A 21,682-nucleotide genomic window follows, 5' to 3' on the forward strand; every position below is an offset into this window, starting at 1 on the left:
CTACACATTAAAAGAATTTAGAATTTCTTTCTTCAGGCCTTCTTGTAGGCCGACCTACAAATTTACAGCTGTTAACAAGGAAATTGGTTTTGAAAGTAAAAATTCTTTCGCTGTCTTAGAAGAAATCAGTGAGGAAAGTAATGCACAGAGTCAACCTAGCCTTCTTAATGGGCCAAATAAGAGAAATTGTCAGTCACAAAAGAAACATGAAAATAGAAAGGATGCAAATAAACAGAAACTCACTATTTTGGCTGATAGCCATGGCAGAAATTTAGGACACCTAATAGAACAAAGATCATGCTTTAATGTCTTCAGTGTTGTCAAATCTAGTGCTAAGCTAAGCAATGTCATTGAAAGGGCTGGAGAGCTAAGCAAGGACCTAGGAGCGGAGGATGCTCTTCTGGTGATTGGAGGCACTAACGACATGGAGACCCACAACTCTGAATCTCTTCTGAATGAAATTAACCATCTCATTTCAATCACTAACCACACTAACCTGGTTATTGCAACTTTACCATGGAGATATGACAAGATGGGACTGGACCTAAAAATTGGAGAAATTAACAGGAAATTAGAAGATATTGTTGCCCAGCACCCTAAGGTTTCACTACTGCCGCTGCACTCTCTTCCCCACCACCTTTTCACACCACATGGATTGCACTTTAATGCCAGGGGTAAGGTAAGGGTAGCTGACATGTTCTTGAAGCTGGTGAGAGCAAAGTCCAATAGAGCTTCACGGGTAAAATCTTCTATGATGTTTGACAATGGGAAAATTAATATTGTTGAAGAACACATGAAAACAATGATTGATGAAATGAGGAGTGATAGTTCAGTGGGGTTTGCACACACTATCTCAGCAGATTTTGGAGATCCGAAGCACATGTCTGCAGGTGTTGCCGTGATCTTTAGAAATAAATTTAGGAGACCACACTCTACTGATTGTATCTTAAAAAATCTAACAAAGCAGCAATACTTAAATAAGGGAGCAACAGTCTTTAGTCTAGTGACAAAGGAAGTCTTTTGGGGAAAGCCATCGAAGACAGACTACAACAGCGCTTTTAAACAGCTAACAGAAAACTTTAAAACTAGTGGGCTTAAGACTTTGGTGTACTCACCAATGGGTTGTGTCCGTGACCTAATTGAAGTGGATCATTTTATACAGAAATTAGTGGAATTCCAGCAGGCAACTGAGGCTACAATAATCATTGTCTCTTATTTCAAAAAATCGATCCGAATTCTGAGGAATGGATTTTCTCACAAAGATTTTGTGAGAGCCCTGGAACACTCTGTGGTTAAATGGACTGCTGCCCCCCACACCCAACAGTCATCACCAGCGCAGAATGCAAAGCATCAGCAGCCAACTCCAATGAGAGCCACAGCAGTCGACACTAATATCCAGCAACCATCTCAGCAGCAGCCAACTACATCTTTGAGCTCCCCACCAGTCGACACTACCAACTACCAGCAACTACCCTCATCCACCATCAGCACCAGCACCTCTACACTATTAGCAGAAAGTTCTCCCAAGTGCAGTGTAACCTGTGATGATAAGAAGGAAAGTGAAAGTGTAATGGAAAAAGGTAAAGAAATGTCAAAATCTTTTTTAGATTAATTCAAGTCAACGTATGTTGTTTAAGAAATAAAATTTTACAGTTAGAATATTTATGTAAAGAAAAAGATTTGAATGTAATTTGCTTGTGTGAACACTGGCTGAAAGGTGATCAGATTAATTTATTTGTTCCTAAAGATTTTGTTCCAGCCAGTGTTATATGTAGGGAATCTAAACTTAATGGCGGAGTGGGTGTTTATATTAAAAATTGTCTGAATTTTTCCGTTATTGATGTTACTGAATTTTATATTGAGTCTGATTTTGAAATTTGCTACATAAAACTTACGGATGAAAACGTTTTGATTGTTAGTATTTATAGAGCTCCAAGTGGAGATGTGAATAATTTGTTTGACTGTTTTGAGCGTTGTATTAAAAAACTATTACTTAAGAACCCCTTAATAATTATTGCGGGTGATTTTAACATTGAAATGGGGAAAAATAATAATGACTTAAATAGCAGTTTCACTAGATTTAGTAATATTTTGAGATCACTTGACCTTTTTTTAACAAATAGACAACCCACACGTATTAATTCCTGCATAGATAACATTATTGTAAATTTCAATAAGAATTTATATCAGACTACACTTGGGGATAGCTATTTTGCTGACCATATTCCTCTATTTTTTTTAATGTGTACATGTACAACTAAGTATCCACAAAGAAATGAAAACAAGGTGTGTTCCAGTGATTTGTATTTTAGAAAACAAAATGACGAAAATATTGATTTATTTATAACTTACCTAAAACAAGAAAACTGGGATACGATTGGTGATTTTAAACAAAATAAAATAAATGTTGAAAACCTATTTGACGAATTTTTTAAAAGATGTATAGATTTGTGGCATTCTTGTTCACCATTAATAAAAGAAAAAAACAAACAAAATATAAAAACCAATAAATTAATCAACTGGTAACCACCGGAATTAGAAAAGACAAGAAATTAAATGTTACTGTTATTTTATATTTATAAGAATCTTCTTTCAATAAGATCAGAACAATCTCAGGCAGCTTACAATGCATATATTCAAATTAAAAGAAGGTACAGAAAAGAATTGGCAGGAGCAAAAAGATTGGCAGTTGAAAAATATATTAACAATGCCCCAAACAAGTGCAGAGCCGCTTGGAAGGTAATTAGAGACGAAAATTCCCCCTCTTTAACCCCGGATGTCAGCCTGGATCCAGATGAATTTAATACATATTTTCAAAACTCAATAAAAGAGTTAAGTGACGGAATTCCTACTACACCTTTTAGTATGGAACACTTTTTGGGAGATAAATCAATCTATCAAGATTCATTCATGTGGCAAAAAGTCTCACCGGTGGACATTATAAAAGTTGTGTCTAAATTTTCAAACTCTAAGGATATGGATTTTTATTGGTTATCAAATCATATAATCAAACAAACAATTGAATTTATAAGTAAACCTCTTGCTTTTATCTTAAATAACTGCATGCAGGAAGGTTATTTTGCTCAATCACTTAAGGTTTCAAAAGTCACACCAATATTTAAGAAGGGTGACAAAAATATGGTTCAAAATTACCGCCCAGTTTCAATTGTTCCAATTTTATCACAAATATATGAATCAATTACTTTTTTGAATCACATAATATAATTACAAACTGTCAACATGGCTTTCGTAAAAATAAATCAACAACATCAGCAATAATAAATTTAGTAGATTATTCTTTAGATGCTTTTGAGGCGAACAAATCTGTTTCTCTAGTGCTGTGTGACCTCAGTAAAGCATTTGACAGTGTCCCATTTGATATTCTCCTAAAAAAACTTCAGTTTTACGGTGTGGCGCAAAGCTCCTTGAAACTGATTGAGTCATACCTCTCAAAGAGATTACAATATGTTTCCGTTAGAAATAATTGTTCCAAGATGATTGAAGTGGTATCTGGAGTCCCACAAGGATCAATTCTTGGTCCCTTTTTCTTTGCAGTTTATATTAATGATTTGCCCAAAAACTTAAATACCTATTCCATTATTTATGCTAATGATACAACATTACTTTCCAATCATGAAAACTTGATTTATTTACAAGAAATGTCCCGACAAGCAGAGACAATGGCTTATGATTGGTTCTCGACAAATAAACTAGCCTATCTTGTAATTTGGAAAAAAACACAATATATAACATTGAGTTTAAAAAGAGAAGTCAATATGGAATCGGTCAAGCTTTTAGGAATACATATTGACTCAAAATTAAACTGGTCTGATCACATCAAATCTGTTTGTAGCAAAATTTCAAGAGTGACTTGCCTGCTTTGGAAACTCAAAAGTTTTGTTAGTCCTGATTATTTGAGACTAGCATACTTTGGCCTCTTTCAGGCACATGTAATATATGGATTGCTTGCATGGGGTCACTCACCACATGTTAATGACATCCTATTGCTTCAAAAAAAAACTATTCGTAATATGGCAGGAGTCGATCACGTAGCACACTGTAAGCAACTTTTTGTAGAGTTCAAAATTCCTACAGTATTCAATCCATACATCTTTCAAGTTCTGGTTTATGCTCAAACAAACTTAAATATGTTTCGTACTAGGCAAAATATTCATAATCATAATACCAGGGGGAGGGGGAATTTGGATATAGTACCACATAGGCTTACAAAAACTAAAACTTCTTTTAAACTAAATTGCATTTACTTTTTTAATAAGCTGCCTGAGAATGCAAGAGAGGTTAGTTTAAACCGGTTTAAATCTGTATTGTACACCTGGCTGGTAGAAAATCCCTTTTATAAACATGAGGAGTTTTTTAATACACAAGTTTGTATTTCTTTTTAATACATTTAATGTCTTGTTTTATTTTTATTTGCTATATGTTACATTTGTATAACATTGTATAACAAATTGACTTGTCCTATTTCTGTACAAACAGATCAATGGAAATAAAATATTCTTATTCTTATTCACTCCCGATTCAATTTTTTTGGACTATGTAGGTTCTCTAGTCTCTAACCCTAAGTACCTTTAACAAACCACTAATTTTTTATCAATGTGTTTAACATGTTGTTCCCTACAAAACGTCACACTTCTCTAAATGTAGTCTTAAGACATTGATAGTGAATTAATTGGTGTTAACATGACCAAACGAGCGTCCTATTTGACTAAATATAAAGACAAAACGTAAGGTACCTAATTGTTAAGGATTGTGGTTGAGATACCAGTATGATGAGATACCTGCGTGGGAATCCTGGCACAAAAACTAAAAAAAAATAATAAAAACACAAAAACTACACACAACAATTAAAATATGTCTCTATCCTAACTTCATTTTCAACTGAGAATAGTTTAAGTTATAAAATAAGATATGTTTCCTGGTATTTATTGTGCCGGGATGGATCACATTCACATTCAGATTAGATCCATACCGGTACTTGATATCTTGATTTCCGTATTTGAAGGGGAAGAAAAGTTAAGTTTAATGAATTATATGATGGTATGATATGCTTTGCTGACTAAAATAGGCTGTTTCTTTAGCCAAAATCTATAATGAAATCCCAATAATCAAGAACAATTTAGTCCTTTCAGTGTTAAATAAAAGAACATTTTTCATCTAGTTGTCTTTTATTCACAATTAGAATTAACACAAAAATCATAACAACAAATGTTAATAATATTAATTATAACTGAATAAATATATAGGATTTATTTATCAAAACTGTTGTTCTTGTAACTGCCATCTAGGCCTACTTCTGAAGAAGCCTCTGAAAGAGGCAAAATATCAAGTATTATTATGTGTGTGTTTTATGTGTTCTTTGACTCGTCTGCAACCTTTCATCAGGTGAGTTAGCTGTGTCCTCTCCATCCTATATATTTATTTAATCCAAGCTAAATGCTTTTCCTAAAAACATAATTATAACTGAAGCAACTGACTATATTAAGACAGAAATATGGAAATCCTACAATCTCCCACGCTTGAAGGTTTGACTAGGAGACATAATCTTTAAGTCGAACGGAATGTTTCTTTTATTCCAGTTGGATCTCCGGGAACTGGTCTGCCTTGATGAATCAGGGTTTGTAGAGGTCGAGTGACTTGTAGATAACGGGGATCAATGGTGGTAGACTATTGTAGTGTTTCAATGAGAGATTGAGTCAGCTACATTATGTGGACTTGAATAATTATGATTTTCAGTCATAACTATTTCACCTCTAGGTACAGGTGATGATGGTTGTGTAATGACATTGGTAGGTGGTGGTTGTGCCCATGACTTAGTAGGGGTGTACCATTTTTGAAACTAACTGATTGAAATACAATAATGTTTAATCTCGTCGCCAAAACACTGTTGTGTCAGTGTTAATTAAAAGAATATTTTTTATGCAGTTGTCTTTTATTCACAACAATTATAATTAACACAAAAATCATAATAACAAATGTAAATAATATTAATACAACTGAAGCAGCTGACTATATTAAGACAGAAATTTGGAGATCCTAATAATCAAGGACAACTTAAACCTGTTTAAAACCATATAAAAGCTACAGACTTTTCTCAGTATCTAACCAATAACATCTGATTACCAGGTGAGCACGTTCCATTTAACTACTCAGTTATATTCAGGTAGGACATTTTAGCATCAATAAGAGTCCAAATTTCTTATGAAATCGCTTTAACAAAATAATTAGATTCAACAGGTTGACAGTGTTACCTGTTGGCTTGTCAGCAGCCAGTTGTCTTATCTGAGCCAGTTGCGGCTCAGAGACATCAGGTACCTGCCACACCATGACATGACCTTCAGAATCACCTCGGACCAGTAACTTGCCATGCTGACCTGACTCCAGGTAGCACATGGCAGGCGGACACGACAACGTCTGCAAACAAGCGGACATGTTGGGTAACAGATGTTAAAAGAGTTCTATGTGAGGATGTAAGATATGTATCCCTGAATGATTTTAAAACTTACATTATTAAACCTAGGTGGTGTGATATACAAACTGGCTTTAGATTTTAAATTTAAGCCGTACAACTTTAAGAAACCGCAACATTCAAAATGTTAAATTTTTTCTTGCATTTCCAATTTTAAGCTCAGAAAACCCATTATTTTTGTTCAGATTCAAGCAGCGAAGAAGAATACCCGTTTGTTATAACAAATTATGGAACGTAAGAATATGCTGATTATTGCTTATTATTACTAATCGGATATTATTATAACCCATTAAGATGGGGACGCATTTATATATAGCAAGCAAAAGGTTTAATTTAAAACAAAATGTCATGGCCTATTCCAGCAACTAACTACAGCTAACATGGGATTTTGAGTGCTATATGGGGACCAGCTAACATCCAGAAGATTTAACCAATTCCTATTAAAAGGACACAATTGCTTAAAAAGTGGATCATTATTCATTAGGTAATGCTGAATATTCCAGTCAAACTTTTAACAGTATTTTCAGTTACATATACAAAAACACTATTCTGAGCCCATCAAACTAACTAAGATTGTTTCGATACAAACAACTCAGCATTTGAAAAAATGTACTAAAAAAATTAGAGGAAGTGGTATTTTGTGACACTTTAGTCTTAAATGTCCCATCATATAAATTAATTGTTGTATTAACTTCTGATGGTACAGACATTTTTAATCAGGCTAAGGATCTAGTGCCAAGGTGTCCGACAGTATCTTACATCTTATAAAGCAGAATAGTGTTATATATTAGTTTACCTTTTCAAATGAAGGTGAGAGGAGACAGTAGAGGAAAGGAGAATCATTGATGTCGGATTGCTTATGGAACTCTATGTTGTCCGCTATACTGCTGCTCATGAACAAACATTATTGTAACTATTTAAACTAACAGAAAAATACTTTAGATATTTATATGTAGCCAATTGTGTATTTGTGTGTTTAATTATTTTATGGTAAATTATAAGCAAATTCCAAAACTTAGCTAGATTCAGTCTTGTAAAAATGTAGGCATATAATCTATAAATAGTAGGATAACTGTCTAAGCAGAACGAACTAGCTTTGATATTTGATGGAGGCAATTAAATTGTAATGTTTGGAAAATACTTGCTAAAAAAAAAAACTTGAAACTTACAACACATTGCTTTAAACATCATTGATATTATCCATATTGTGATTTAATAGCAGATAACATTATGTTTTAATTAGTAAAATAATCATTTAAGAATTATTTTGATTTGTGATTAAATTAACAACATTTTTGTTTGCAATTTTAGTTTTGACATACTGGTCCAATTTAATTTTTACCAGTAGGTATTTTTGTATTCACATTACATCTTATATTTCATTCCTGAGATTTAAAAAAAAATGTTTCAAATTTATATGCTATTCAAATGTAAATAGTACAAATATAAAAACCCCATCGGTTTTTTAAATGTCGATGAAAATGATCAACCCACGTATTGTGAATATGTTGAGTATTGAAAGCCAAACAATTTCAATTAGCAAGCGTAAAACTATCAATAGTGCAAAAAAGTGCGAGATGAATGATTTTGGTGCTCACTAGAAGCACACTCAGCCAAAATGTGATCAACATGCATACAAACCTTCACTCTGATGCCATAAAAATAAGGATGAAAGTAGCTGAGATTATTGTCAAATTAAGGGATCCCCGACTGTAGGAATAATATTTCACAAGTAAGATGTAATAGTTTTGAATCTTTAACCAAAGAAGGATTATGATTCAGATTATATTTAGACTTACCTAATTAGACTGAAACTATGATTTAAAATATTTTAATCAGCCCGAATGAAATGTTTTATGATCAAAGTAACACAATAAAGAAAAATGTCAAGTTAAGTATGTAGTTTATATGAACAGCTACAAAATTATCCTTCTCTCCCCTACAATATTTTGTCATTATTGACTAAGTCAAAGAAAAATTTGGTGAGTACTAACAACTAATCCAGGCCCATATAACACGGCATGAATCAACCATTTGACTTTGTAGCCTAATATTTCAATAAATCCATAAGCTTTGAGACCAAACATTTAAATCAACTGATCAACTTTGTAGTCTAATGATAAACGAACCACTTATCTTAGCTTCACTAAGAATTTCAGTAGTAATTTAGCTTCACTTCTTTTTTTAATTTAACTAACCACGCTTAAAGAAAATGGTACTAAGATTCCTTACTCTTCACTAGCTCCTAAAATCAATTCTATTCATTTATATGCGGTTTAAATTGAAAATTTCCAAAGTAATCCCTTACACTAAAGAATATTTTTTTACTTGGTATAACATTTTCTGTAGTATTGCGCTGTTTTGAATATTACATAGTACAAAGGACATCACAACACAGATAAATATCGTACCCAGATCTGCTGGATTTGCCTCGGGGATTGCTGTTAAAGACAGAAAAAAGCATGAGAAATGAAATTGGCTAAACTTTGTTTTCCATTCACTTTCTTTCAATGCAGTCACCACAATGTGTTTAGCTGGATTATGTTGATTCTAAAAACATAAAATGTTTCATACTGAGCTGATAGCATTCTTACTTTTGTAATTTAACATGTTTAGCTCTGGTAGTGGAAGTTAAGAGTTGTACGGAAAAGTGAACATGAAACAAAGTTTTGCAGATTTTGGCTAAGATGAATCCATACTACTTCTGGCGGTAGTGAAATAAAAAAAACATTCTTTCATCTCACATTAATTTAGACCTCATTAATTAGACTTTGCTTAATCTAGACAACCGTTTTTGATAGCAGTTTACACAAATTGTATACAGCTAAGTTAGGAATGCATCACTGTACTTGTACACTACACAGTTTTGGCAGCGATTGATTAGACTGGATAAACGCGGGTTACATTATTAAAAAGGACTAGGTTTTAGTGCGGAAATAATTCTTTGACATAAAATATGAATATTGTAGTAAGATAATATTGTGTAGAATATGGATTAAAGAGTAGCCATGTATTATGAAACAAGCATTTAACATTTACAATCACAAAAAAATACCTGTTTGACTTGTAGTAGTCAAATTTAAATTTTATATCCATCAAACAGTAGTTCCAATATACAAACAACTAACTATTTTGTATAGTATTGGTTAGTATTTTAAACTAGGCTACATACTACAGAAATTAATACATGAAGAAATAACTAAACAAGCAGCCTCTAAGCATGCAACTAATCAACAAATACGCTGACTGTTTGAACATGTGAATAATCATTGATTTTATACAATTCTTAAATATGTAGAGTTTATTACTAGGACTGAATTGCTTGAATGGAGGAGTTAGACTTTTTATTTCAAGTTAGTTTAGTGTTGGCCTATCTTATTGAGTACAGATAGAAGTTTTCCAGATTTATGTTGATTCTGGATTGAGCTGTTAGTAGTGATTGAGATAGGCTAGTAATTAATGATGCCATTGCACAATTGTATAAAATACCAATGGAGTAAAAAGACACACAAAAAATCACCAAACAAATATTGTAGTAATGGAGTGCTCACAAATATTTCTTAGAGACTTGGCAACAAACATTTGCTACATACCCCAAACATGAATCAATCTCTAAAACCAACTAAATTGTTACATAAAATAAAGCTCTAAGTCCTAAGTTAGAGTTAGATTAAATGAGTAAACAAATTGAACTTGGTAAACAATTGACTTCATGCAACTATCCAAACCACAGGCTGGTTATGTAATGAATAATCAATCACTAAGACATTTCTTTATGTCAGCTGTTTGGAGCGGCTGAAGGGAGCCTCTCGGGATGAAGCAAGATGAAACAATGAGGTCATCACACCGGCAGTTACTGTCATAACCTAACCTAACTAACCAAACTTGCTGATTATGAAAAAATCAAATGAAGGTTAAATTCTGTTCATAAAAAAATTATAAATGCCTCAAATTCTAACAAAAGATGTAAAGCTAAGAAGAAATAGCATTCTAAGCGAAATCTTTGGCAAAAAGTTAAGTGTGACCGATGGGATTCAATCTAAATACGTCTTGCACATCAGCCGAGTACTCTATCCACTACGCCACGATCACCGATGGCTGTACATCACATGCTAGCAAAGAAAGAAGCAGACAAATTTGATTACGCAAGTCACGAGAAACAATGACGTCAACATCTTCATCCCGAGAGGCTCCCTTCAGCGGCTTTCGCAATATTAAGAATATAAGTAAGACAATTAAAATAAACTACGCCTAATGATAAATTATGAAAAAACTTTTAAAAAATCCTACTAAAATGCTCTCATGTTTTTTATGAGCTTACATACCGTGTGACCTTATGGTAATTCATTGCGTTCAGATATACTTTGAAGAAATATATTCTTTAGTTAAATACTTTTATTTCTTTTCATTGAAATGGCGACCATACAAAGTAGGTATTTTAAGCCAAGTATGACAGAAGATGAGTGTAGGAAAAGTGGCGCGATCTTGTAGTCTTGTTAGTGACAAGGCCGACATATTCCTTAGACACAGCTATTAATTAATAGCCCATAATTAATGGCAACTACGGGACCTACAGTTTATAGTGGAATCCGAACCACATTTTTGCCTTGGTATTAACCAATTGGTCTAATCATCAGGATAGAACTGCGGATAGTCGTAGTACTCACTAGTGTGGACGTTAATCCACACCAGGGAGTATCGCATACACAGTGCATGACTATAAATATCCACAATTCAACTATACAACAGCATATAGATTGATGATTGTGTAGTACAATTTGGATGATTTAACTTCAACATAACAAATATTACTTTGTAGAAACATTATGTTGAGAAAGACATTTTAAATGTGTTGATTTCTAATAAAGAACGTGGAATAAATAACTTGGATATTAAATTAGAGAAATAGTAAGCTTTACTGGATTTGGTTAAAAAGGACGGAAAGAGAGAAAGCTCGAGGATTTGCCTCTCTTCTAGTATTTTCTTGTATTTTTCATGTTTGAACTGTCAACCAATAGATTAATTTTTTTAATCTTCTCATAGAAGATTTGTATTATTTCATAATTTTTTTTCTTTAATCTAAATTAATCATGAGACTTTAGTCACTGTAAGTAAACAGTTAGGCTTTAATCTTTTCATATTTTTATTTTAACATAATTTTAGTCTTAGTTGATAAAGTCATGTTAAATATATGACATTCATTAAAACATATACACTCTCTAACATTTTAAGAATTTACTTTGACTTTAAATACAGATGACACTCAATAATGCATCAAAGACTAGAAGGGTGTCGTGTCGGATAAACAAAAATTTTAAATTACAGCAAACACCCTACAACTGAATGCACCTGAATTTAAGAAAAAATCCACTCATAATGCAGTGTAAAGTATCTGTTCACCAATAGATATTTAAGTTAATGATTTGAGGCATTATTTTACAAAAAAGTTTTATTGAGATTAAAAATGACCTTAAATTCAATTGAACTGTATGGACATATTAAGTGCAGTGTTTACATAAAGAGTTTATCAGTCTATCAAGAATTGGATTATCAACTGACAACTGCGTTCTAAAATCAATGTAGGTACAGTAACGGTATATAATATTTTCTTGAGTAAACTACCTATAATTTGACCTCAAAAACCACAATAACATAATTGTGTTATTTTTATTTTTTCTGTTATATTTTTCCTTTTCTATCCTTTATTGAATGCAGAGGAGCTTACTTGGCAGGCAGTTTATACAGATATGCTCTCCCGTCGTCCGTCCACACCAGCACTCTGTCTGGAGACAGGAACTGTCCGCCCAGCCAGCGCTCACCTCGTGGAGAGATGACGGAGCACAGAACGGAGAAGTCACCTGCATCGTAAATCTGCAAACAGAGAAAACTACTCACTCACGCACACAGCTACGTACTTTGTGTATGTATACGGAATAAAAGTCCAATATTGAAAAGATATAGGTCAATGACTGATTCATCGCAGGATCAGGTTTGTGACTGTGTCAAATAGGATTATCAAGTCAACAATGATCCTATCTAACAACAGGTTGTCAGTAAGAAGTTCTGGTTTTGGACTGTTAACTGTAACAAATTTTAAATTCTTTAGCAAACTACGAAGGAGTAAAAGACATAAATAAACATCACTAAAAGATAATTTAATAATATAAAAAACAAATAACCAACTTTGAGAGCTCATAAACGCTTTTTACAGTCTACAACAAATTATTGTTAGCCTACATCGCCAAAAACAAAGCAATAGACCTTCAACGCAAAACTTACAAGACAGTTACCGTACACAAAATGGAGCTCCAAGCTCCAAGTAGGTACTCAATTAGGTTTAGATTACTGAATATGAATAGATAACTGAATATGAATATGAAGGGTAGGTGTGCAATGGAGTAAGCTTGGCTACTACAGACTAGGAAAAGCTATTTCTTTAAAAAGGATCATAAACTAAAAGCCAAATAGAGTGGATTATACAGGTAGCATCAATATTTACTAAGATCACCTATTTCTTAATCCAAGACCATTTATTAAAAGACCATGCAGTGAAATCATCTGAAGAGATCAGACTCTACATACTAGAAATGTTGTCAAAACTGTTTGATACCAATCGTAATGGAAAATGTCCGCAATGATCCATCAAACTTTACCAAAAATGAACTTGAAACCAAGTATCTCTACACACTGACCTGCCAGTACTTGGAGCAGACGATGAGTACAGTCCGTTGGTTCTGGCTGCAGCAAGTCAGAGTAATTGCGTTGAGACATTTGATTTGTTTACTCTCGTCCTCAAAAAGTGGTTCTGAGAACTTAGTCTCGTTTCCGCTGAGAGTCCAAACTTTCACAGTTCCTGTGGTCGTGAGGGCAAGCACCACATCATCTGCGGACATGTTATATTACTCTTAAAATGGTTAATGCTGTTTAATTTCAAATTTTAATCAAATATGTAAGGATTTTAATAACCAAAGAAATACTCTTGGTTTTAATACTTTTAATCAATTTTACTCTGTTGTAAGAAAATTGCTTGAGATAGACATTGTTGGAAAGAGAGGAGTAGTTAAATGACTATGAAAGAAATGACAAGACGTTAAGAAAGAGGACATCATGCGTTTGGGAAACCACCTGAAGCAAAGTGTATAATATAGATTTGGATTTTTTTAAAAGGCCTATCCTTGGAGGCCATCCATGTCAAGTCACCTAACATAATGAATGCAAGTTTTCTACCGTATTCTGGATCTAATTAGTTCAAAAGCTATAAAAACAGCTGACTTAAATTTGTAAGGCACAAATGAATTTAAATTTTTACTCGCGATAGTCCAACAATTTAAGGTCAAATTATTTTACACAATGTCTATGCTCTACTGTATTACATGCAGTAAAAAATATAAAAGACCCTATATAAGAATATATAGGACCAGCAACAGCCAGTCACTACACAAATGAAACTCTTTTATCCTACAGACTCCATCATTTGATTACCAAGTGTATAATCAAACTATCAATTGTCCAACTGTAGAATTACCTTTGCGCTTGATAGGCCGAAGCACGTGAAGAGCACTGATCCAGTCAGGACTGACTTTAGACGACAGAGAGAAGATTACTTCTAGACTGAAGGGGTCCATGACTAGGATCTCGGCGTAGTAGCCGTTACAAAACAGCTTCACGTCTTCATTTCCATTCATCAAGTACGCCTGAAGAAACAAAACAGTCAAAGCACTAAATAATACAACTTCGCATCTAAACAATTGTGATTTTTATGATGTTACATAGGAACAAGGGAGTAAGTTTCAAGGAGATTTGTTGAAATATCAGCTTACATGAATGGGATAGAGTCCACTCTGGCAGAAACATAAAAACAGGAAAGGCTTTAGTCCAGGTTTGTGATTTTTATAAAAAGGGGGATAGTAGTTTAGTTCACCTTAAATAAAAAGTTCAGGTAGGCCATAGTCTAGCTAGCTGCTCAAACATTTTTTCAAAAATATTGCAGCTACTGTTTTAGTTTCCCCAAATTATTTGTCCCTATTAAAAACACCAAGTGCACTACTCACCTTCGATGTGTTGTTTAAAAAGCAATTCATTAACACAGTCTATCTTTTAAGCAAATTTCCCAAATAGGAAATAAAATCTATTAAACTTACCGCAGATCTCATGGTAAGACTGGGCCCGAGACCAATTTACTTTTTCGTTTTGATGTACCCAGAGGCCAAAAACACCATCCATTAAAATGCATATACTTTTATTATATTTATGTATACGTTAGCACGATAATTTGAGTAAAAACCATCCAATTTTAATGAAATTTTGTACAAATCTGTAACCTTATCTTACTAATATTATAAATGTGAAAGTTTGTGTGTTTGTTTGTTTGTTTGAAGTTCAATCACGCATTAACTACTGGACGGATTGGGCTGAAATTTTGCATAATGATAGCTCAAATTCCTGATTAACATATAGGCATATTCTTATCTCAAAAATCCTCTCGGGCTCCCCCCCCCCCCCCCCCCCAGTGGCTCTGTAGTTCCCCATGTTAACCTTATGAGTATTCATATTTAAAGGGAATAAAAGAATTAAGTCAGCTGTTTCAACTTAAAAAGTTGGTTCTATGGTATACAAAAACATTAAAAGTTCATTAACATTAAGATTTACCAACAGGGTGCAGCATTATTACTTTTTTTGCATTTATGGAAACAGTTAATTTGAAATAAGCAACAAAAAAAACTATGATATGCAATGAGAACTGTCAAAGTAGGATCGTTTACAGTTAGTTACTTTTATGTTTTTAATTTCATGAATCATATGTGATATTTTGCGAATCTTTAACAATTTATTTTTCTCTATTGTTTAGGTGAAGTGGTAGAATATTATGGCTATGATAGATATATAATACTATAGTATACCGTAAATTTAAAGAAGCAAATTTGATCAAATTGTGTCCTCCCCCATTGCAAACGCAATGCTTGAGTATAACTGCAATAAGCATTTTATACTTATATGCCAATCCCGTACGAAGGACAGGTACTCTGCTAGTGTTTATTAAAACGAGTTCACAAACTAGAATGATTGGACTACAGGAGCAGGGGTTTTATGAAGGGTTTACGAGGTAAAAAATAGATTTTCCCATTTTTTACCATCAAAATATAAAATTTTGTAGTTTTTACCAAACTATGTTGTAGAGCCCAAGAAACCAATAATTTAGTATATTGGAGGGTTGTACAATTAATGGTCACAGAGAAAATAAAAAAAAAAAAACCTGTAAATTCAAATTCCCATGTTAGGTATTTTTAAAGCGGATAAATTAAGTGTTGTACTGTTACCTGTGGTTTACTTGTTTACGGATATATTTTGATTAAACTTGGCAAATGTATTTATTTTATACTAAGCTATTAACTTTTCACTAAACACCAACTTTAGTATCTTCTCTGTTGCAGCAAACATAATAGTGGAGTAGTAAAGCTGCATATAGTGGCAGAATATTTCAGTTCTGGCAGACAGGCTGCAATTTTACGTGGTCATAGTATACAAGTTTCTGAACCTAAAACCGCCCAGACCCCAATTTTTAAGGACCTCGGTCGTCCGTAATGACGTCATCAAAATGACGGCCGTAAGAGGATGCTGGGTCCCCATGAATTGGCTATAACGACCGAATGCCTGAACCGATTTTCATGAAATTTGGCACACAAGTGCTTGAATACATTATCTCGGCCTGGGTTGAAAATGGTCAAGTTTCATCAAGTCATTTCAAAATGGCGGCTATTCAAAACTAAAAAAATTATGAGGAAAATAATTGTGAATTGTTTTATACAGGGTGAGTTTTAAAAGAGTTCCCCCCCTACTTTTTTATACATTTCTTAAGATATCAACTTTAAACCATGTCAGATCATTGTAGAGTAGCAAGTACTTCATTTTGACTGGGTTTACATTTTTGGCCGCCATCTTGGATTCGCCATTTTGGATACAAAAATATTTTTTCAAATGTAAAGATAGGGTTGTGACCCACCGTTTCAAACAAAACCTTTACGCTGAATACGATGTTGCAATCCGTTTAAAAAAATTTTGATCCATTCTAAAGTTATGAGAACTTTTTATAACTTTATTTTTAGTCCATTATAACATTGTGCATTTACAAACTAAGGCCATAATCTCAAAATGTGCTAGATAAAGATAAGTGGACACCACCATTCATTGTTGACCTATTTTCACTCGGTTATGACGGATGTATTTTTTCAGCCGCCATCTTGGATCCGCCATTTTGAAATGTGATAAATTATTTTAAATATGAAGGGGGTGTTGTGACCCATCATTTTGAACTACTTTTTTGTGTTGAATTCAATGCCGCAATCCGTTTTACATTGTCATGTTTGGTTTTTGAAATATTGACATTTTAAAATCAAAATAATTGTTACATTTTATCAAGAAAGCTTGATGACAAAAAACGGATAAAATAAAAACTAGTCGAAATGAAGTAATCGCTACTCTACAATTATCTGATGTGGGTTCGGAGTTGATATCTTAAGAAATGTATAAAAAAGTAGGGAGGGGAACTCATTTAACACTCACCCTGTATAAAACAATTCACAATTATTTTCCTCATAATTTTTTAGTTTTGAATGGACGCCATTTTGAAATAACTTGATGAAACTTGACCATTTTAAACCCAGGCCGAGATAATGTATTCAAGCACTTGTGTGCCAAATTTCATGAAAATCGGTTCAGGCATTCGGTCGTTATAGCCAATTCATGGGGACTCAACATCCTCTTACGGCCGCCATTTTGATGACGTCATTACGGACGACCGAGGTCCTTAAAAATTGAGGTCCGGGCGGTTTTAGGTTCAGAAACTTGTATACTATAACCACCTAAAATTGCAGCCTGTCTGCCAGAACTGAAATATTTTCCTGCTACCCAACCTGACTATAAGTAGGCCTACAGTACTTCTTAAATCAAAAATAAAGTGAAAATCTTTGTAACTTTAAAAAAAGTTATTTAATTAAGGAATAAGTATTACATATTTGACTTATTCATCATTCAAACATATTCAAGTGAAAATCCAATCAGGAAAATTGAAATTCTCTTGGTGTGCAGGTTTGCAGCAGAGGTTTTAATCATTATTATTTTCATAATGTTTTGGCATTTTTTTTTAAATCAATTAACCTATAGGTAGGCCTTATGTATTTTAAATATTTTTGACTGTCTAGCTGAGTGGCTAAAGTGCTCGCCTAACAAACAAAAGGTCTCAAATTCGTCTCGAGAAAAGTCAATATCTTTTTGATAAATAAATAAATGATCCTGGCTAATGAAACAGCTGATCTTAAGGCGGTGACACACTATCGATCTTTTCCCCCGAACAAGACCCCGAACCGAGCAGGGAGATGGGAGAAGGGAGGTAAAAAATCTGCAATTTTCAATCCGAACATTTCCCCCGAACAAGACCAAGACCCAACAAGTTCTACGAGCGCGACCAAAGGGAGTTTGGAGAGAGATGGAGAGCGTGGTGTGAGTGAGAGCGCGTAGGCAGTAATAATAAAACAGTAATAAAACATAAAATAACATGTTACAGAATGAATAATTTTGATTGCCTTTAATAATATTTATGTTTATATTAATTTTGAAAGAATTAAAGTATAACATCAATTACTTAATTCAAGTTAAACATCATTGGTATCATTGATTTAACGGTTTCAACTTGTAAAAAACATTTTCAACCTTGACCAGACACACAACAAAATTACAAAATAAATGCCCATAATAGTAACGGTAAAATATTACTCAACATTTATTTATTTTAGCAATTAAAGAGTTTAATTGCCATATTAAATTAGAACTATCAACGCTAGCGCAGGCGGCCGCTCGGTGCGGCGCTCGCGACGATGTACGGGCAAAAATATACCGTGACACACTATCGTACATCACTCCGTACATCGGACCGATCTTTTCTTTGATCTTTCTCCAAAAAACCGGCTCCAGAGCGCTCGTCTCCCTGCTCGGCCTGATGTCTGGTTCGCCGTCTGGATCGGTGTACGGACCCGTGACACACTATCGAACATGCTCCCTTCGACCTCCCTTCTCCCTTCTCCCTGCTCGGTTCGGGGTCTTGTTCGAGGGAAAAGATCGATAGTGTGTCACCGTCTTTAGTCAGAAACAAAGCTAAACAGATCATCTCACACCATTCTACACTCATCCTTCATTCATATTTTTGGGTTAAAATAAGTACCTAGTGGCGCGTCCCCATCTCAATAGATATAGACAACATATAGACAAGATTGGACATACATCGGTCATCGGTAAGAGGACAGGTATCCAACCTATGGCCCATAGGCCATGTGGTCAAATGTTTTCAGGCTCGCAGAAATGATTTTCTGCTTATTTATTCTATCTGCACTGTTTAATTCTTTGTAATATATTATGGCATTCAACATTGTAATAAGTAAGAAAACTGGATAACAGTAACAGATATCAACACCAACCTGCATACTGGTGTGTACGTAAGGAAGTTTCACTACCTCCCGACACTTTCCGTCCACTAAGTCCCATGTACACATCTCACTGAAAAGGAAACAAAGGTCTAGGCTTAGCTACATTTTTAATATCACTGTGTACATCTAAAAAATTACTATCGCATCAATAAAACCATAAATTCAAGTAATATTAGTAGTCAGCGAATTATGGGAACTAATGGGAGTCAGTGAATCAGTCGGCAGTCACAGACTTCAGGCCCAAGGCAGCGATGTTGTGAGTTCAGATTCTAGAACATGCCACTACTTTTTATCAGTAACTAGCTGGCCCGACAGACGTCGTCCTGTACTAAAGTGGTTTTATGTCAAATGCTCGTTCATTTTCAAGATGAACTCGTTCGCATGGCTCAATCACGTCCTGGTTGAAGATCGTTCGCTAAGCTCACTCACCTTTAGGTTGAAGCTCGTTTGCTGTGCTCACTCACCTTTTGGTTGCAAATTTGCTGTTGTCATAAGTTAAAAAAATAATAGTGCTGCACCCTGTTGGTAAACCCTATTAACTTTTTAATGCTATTGAACATCACAGAATCAAATTGTTTAGATGAACCAGCTGTTAAGATTCTTTAATTCCATTTAAATATTAGTACTCATAAGGTTAACATGGAAACTCCAGAGCCACTGGGGCGGAGCCCTTTTGACAGATCTGCCACCAAACTTCACACAAACCATCCTTGAATAATTCTTAATAATGTCTGAAAGTTTCATCACAATCTGTCCAGCGGTTTTGGAGTCCATGAAGGACAAACAAACAATTAACAAACATACATTGGATTTTATAAATATAGATAGATATAGATAGATGTTTACCCTTGTACTGTATTAACTAACCCCTTGCTTTGCTATATACATTCCACACAGAGGTTTCAGTAGCCCTTGTGGATGGGCAGGTGCAGAGTAAAAAAGCTGCCAACCTCATTAAAAAATCAAAAACATCTCCCGTGGTCACAGAGACATTATATCATTGTCTCATGCTTACTCAATCAATTTTAAATACAAAATAGTAATATTGGATGAAATTATAGAAAGTGGACCGAGTGTGAGTATGGACTTCAACCCCTGCACGCTACTGCTGCTGATCTAAAACCAAGGTAGAGTTGAGCAAATTAATTGTTGACTGTTACTCACCCACTCTCAGAAGAGCTGACGATGTAGTTGTTGTCCATGACAATGCTAGCCTTAGCCAGACACAGGATCGGGGCCGTATGGCCGACTAGTAGACAACGCGGCGTCATCTGGAATTTCAACCGTTACTTTAACATGTAATACCATGATTCTATATAGTTACGAGGCCAAACAAATAGTTATACAAATTATACTATCTACCAGCTGAATCCAGCTGAATACGTTAAAGACGGAATTTGGAATTCACAGTTTTGCATTTTATTTAACTTAATTGGAATTTCACTAGGGGATATTAAAACACAGTGTAAAGGATACCTCATGTGTGGTTTCTTGTTAAGTTTGAGTAAGCTGTTACAGTAGAACCCCTGTTATCCGGCCTTGGCTTTACCAGTCCTTGGTTTATCCGGTCATATCAAGTGCGGTAAGCCAATGTCAAAATATTTTCTCATGACTTACAGACGTGTTGTTACAAGTACCTGCAAGTCTTTGCAACTTGAGCGTTATCACAATGTACCTGTATGTTATATTTTTATGTGTCACTATTCAGTTGAGCTAGTAGGATGAATCTCTGAACTGTTATAGAAAAATAGAGCATACATCGATTTTATCATAGAGAAATTGATAGACAACTAGGCCTATTTACCCTAAAAACTCGAACCAACTCTTAATTTATTTTAAAAAGAAAACTTCAGAATACTTTGTCCAATATCATTCTTATTAAGTACATGTAAATTCATAGCTATAGTTTTACAAACTTTTGCAGATTCCAACTAAGTGCTTTCTTAATTTTATTTTTTCAAGTCCAAGGTCTGCAGGAGCCGGCATTGTCCAACAGAAAATGTTTTCCAGCTCAATCTATACTTCACAACTTTAAACCACACTAATTTTCAAAAGTTTTTTTTTAATAATGGATTAAGTTATATTATGATTGGAGATTCGCTTACTTTGAGGGTATCTGGCTCCACTTGCCACAAGCAAATCTGTCCATCGTGACATCCAGTGACTAGTGTTCGGTGGTCTTTGGACAGGAAAATACAGGATATACAGTGGGTGGGGGGGTACTTCCCCCACAGAACCACTGGCACCACTAAATTTGTGCCTGCTGACATTTTTCACTGAAACAATGCAATATAACCTACTTAACAAAGGGTTTAAAGAGAGCATCTTGAAAAGCACTGGATACGCTACAAGTCTTAAAACATCAACTGGAAAAAGTTTTGAAAAGCATTATTTTTGTTTCAGACAAAAACAAAACAATTGATCCAGTTAGGCCTAGTGCCTGTCACCATCTCTGAAGATGGCTATCTGCAACAAAGCCGAAAACATCAGCAACTAGTGTTCCTCCAAGTTTTCCGACGCGGTCGTACCCAGAAGACCAAAGACATTGTGTTAGTAAAACAATTGATCTTATTCTTCTATCTATCTATCTATATATTAATTTGAAAATGTTTTTCTTTGTCACAGCTATTTTGAGAGAATGGCTGGGCGTAGAAACTCGGTAGAGGTGTCTAAAGAAAGGGCATGGTCTGTAGATGAGCCATCAAAAGAGAAACGTGGT

At 34.3% G+C, this 21,682-nt stretch overlaps 1 protein-coding gene across 4 annotated transcripts in view; it reads right to left on the reverse strand.

Annotated features, from left to right (window-relative positions):
* The window catches only part of LOC129000994 (WD repeat-containing protein 7), a 160,224-nt gene extending 138,988 nt beyond the window's left edge, over nt 1-21,236 (reverse strand). For 3 of the 4 annotated variants that reach the window (XM_054428112.1, XM_054428113.1, XM_054428110.1), the window contains exons 1-9: nt 21,069-21,236; nt 20,128-20,234; nt 18,955-19,033; nt 14,013-14,181; nt 13,180-13,370; nt 12,213-12,358; nt 8,899-8,928; nt 7,284-7,374; nt 6,270-6,432 (exon numbers count right to left, since the gene is read on the reverse strand). In XM_054428112.1, the coding sequence (XP_054284087.1) occupies nt 6,270-6,432; nt 7,284-7,374; nt 8,899-8,928; nt 12,213-12,358; nt 13,180-13,370; nt 14,013-14,181; nt 18,955-19,033; nt 20,128-20,234; nt 21,069-21,233 (1,141 nt within the window). In that variant the 5' untranslated portion in view covers nt 21,234-21,236. The remainder of the gene's footprint in view (nt 1-6,269; nt 6,433-7,283; nt 7,375-8,898; nt 8,929-12,212; nt 12,359-13,179; nt 13,371-14,012; nt 14,182-18,954; nt 19,034-20,127; nt 20,235-21,068) is intronic. The other variant, XM_054428111.1, reaches the window with a different exon arrangement.
* Nucleotides 21,237-21,682: the final 446 nt, after the last annotated feature.

The sequence above is a fragment of the Macrosteles quadrilineatus genome, unplaced genomic scaffold (assembly GCF_028750875.1).
Source record: "Macrosteles quadrilineatus isolate MER2022 unplaced genomic scaffold, UCM_ALF_1.0 Scaffold_8__2_contigs__length_117827958, whole genome shotgun sequence".
NCBI classification, from domain to species: Eukaryota; Metazoa; Arthropoda; class Insecta; order Hemiptera; family Cicadellidae; genus Macrosteles; species Macrosteles quadrilineatus.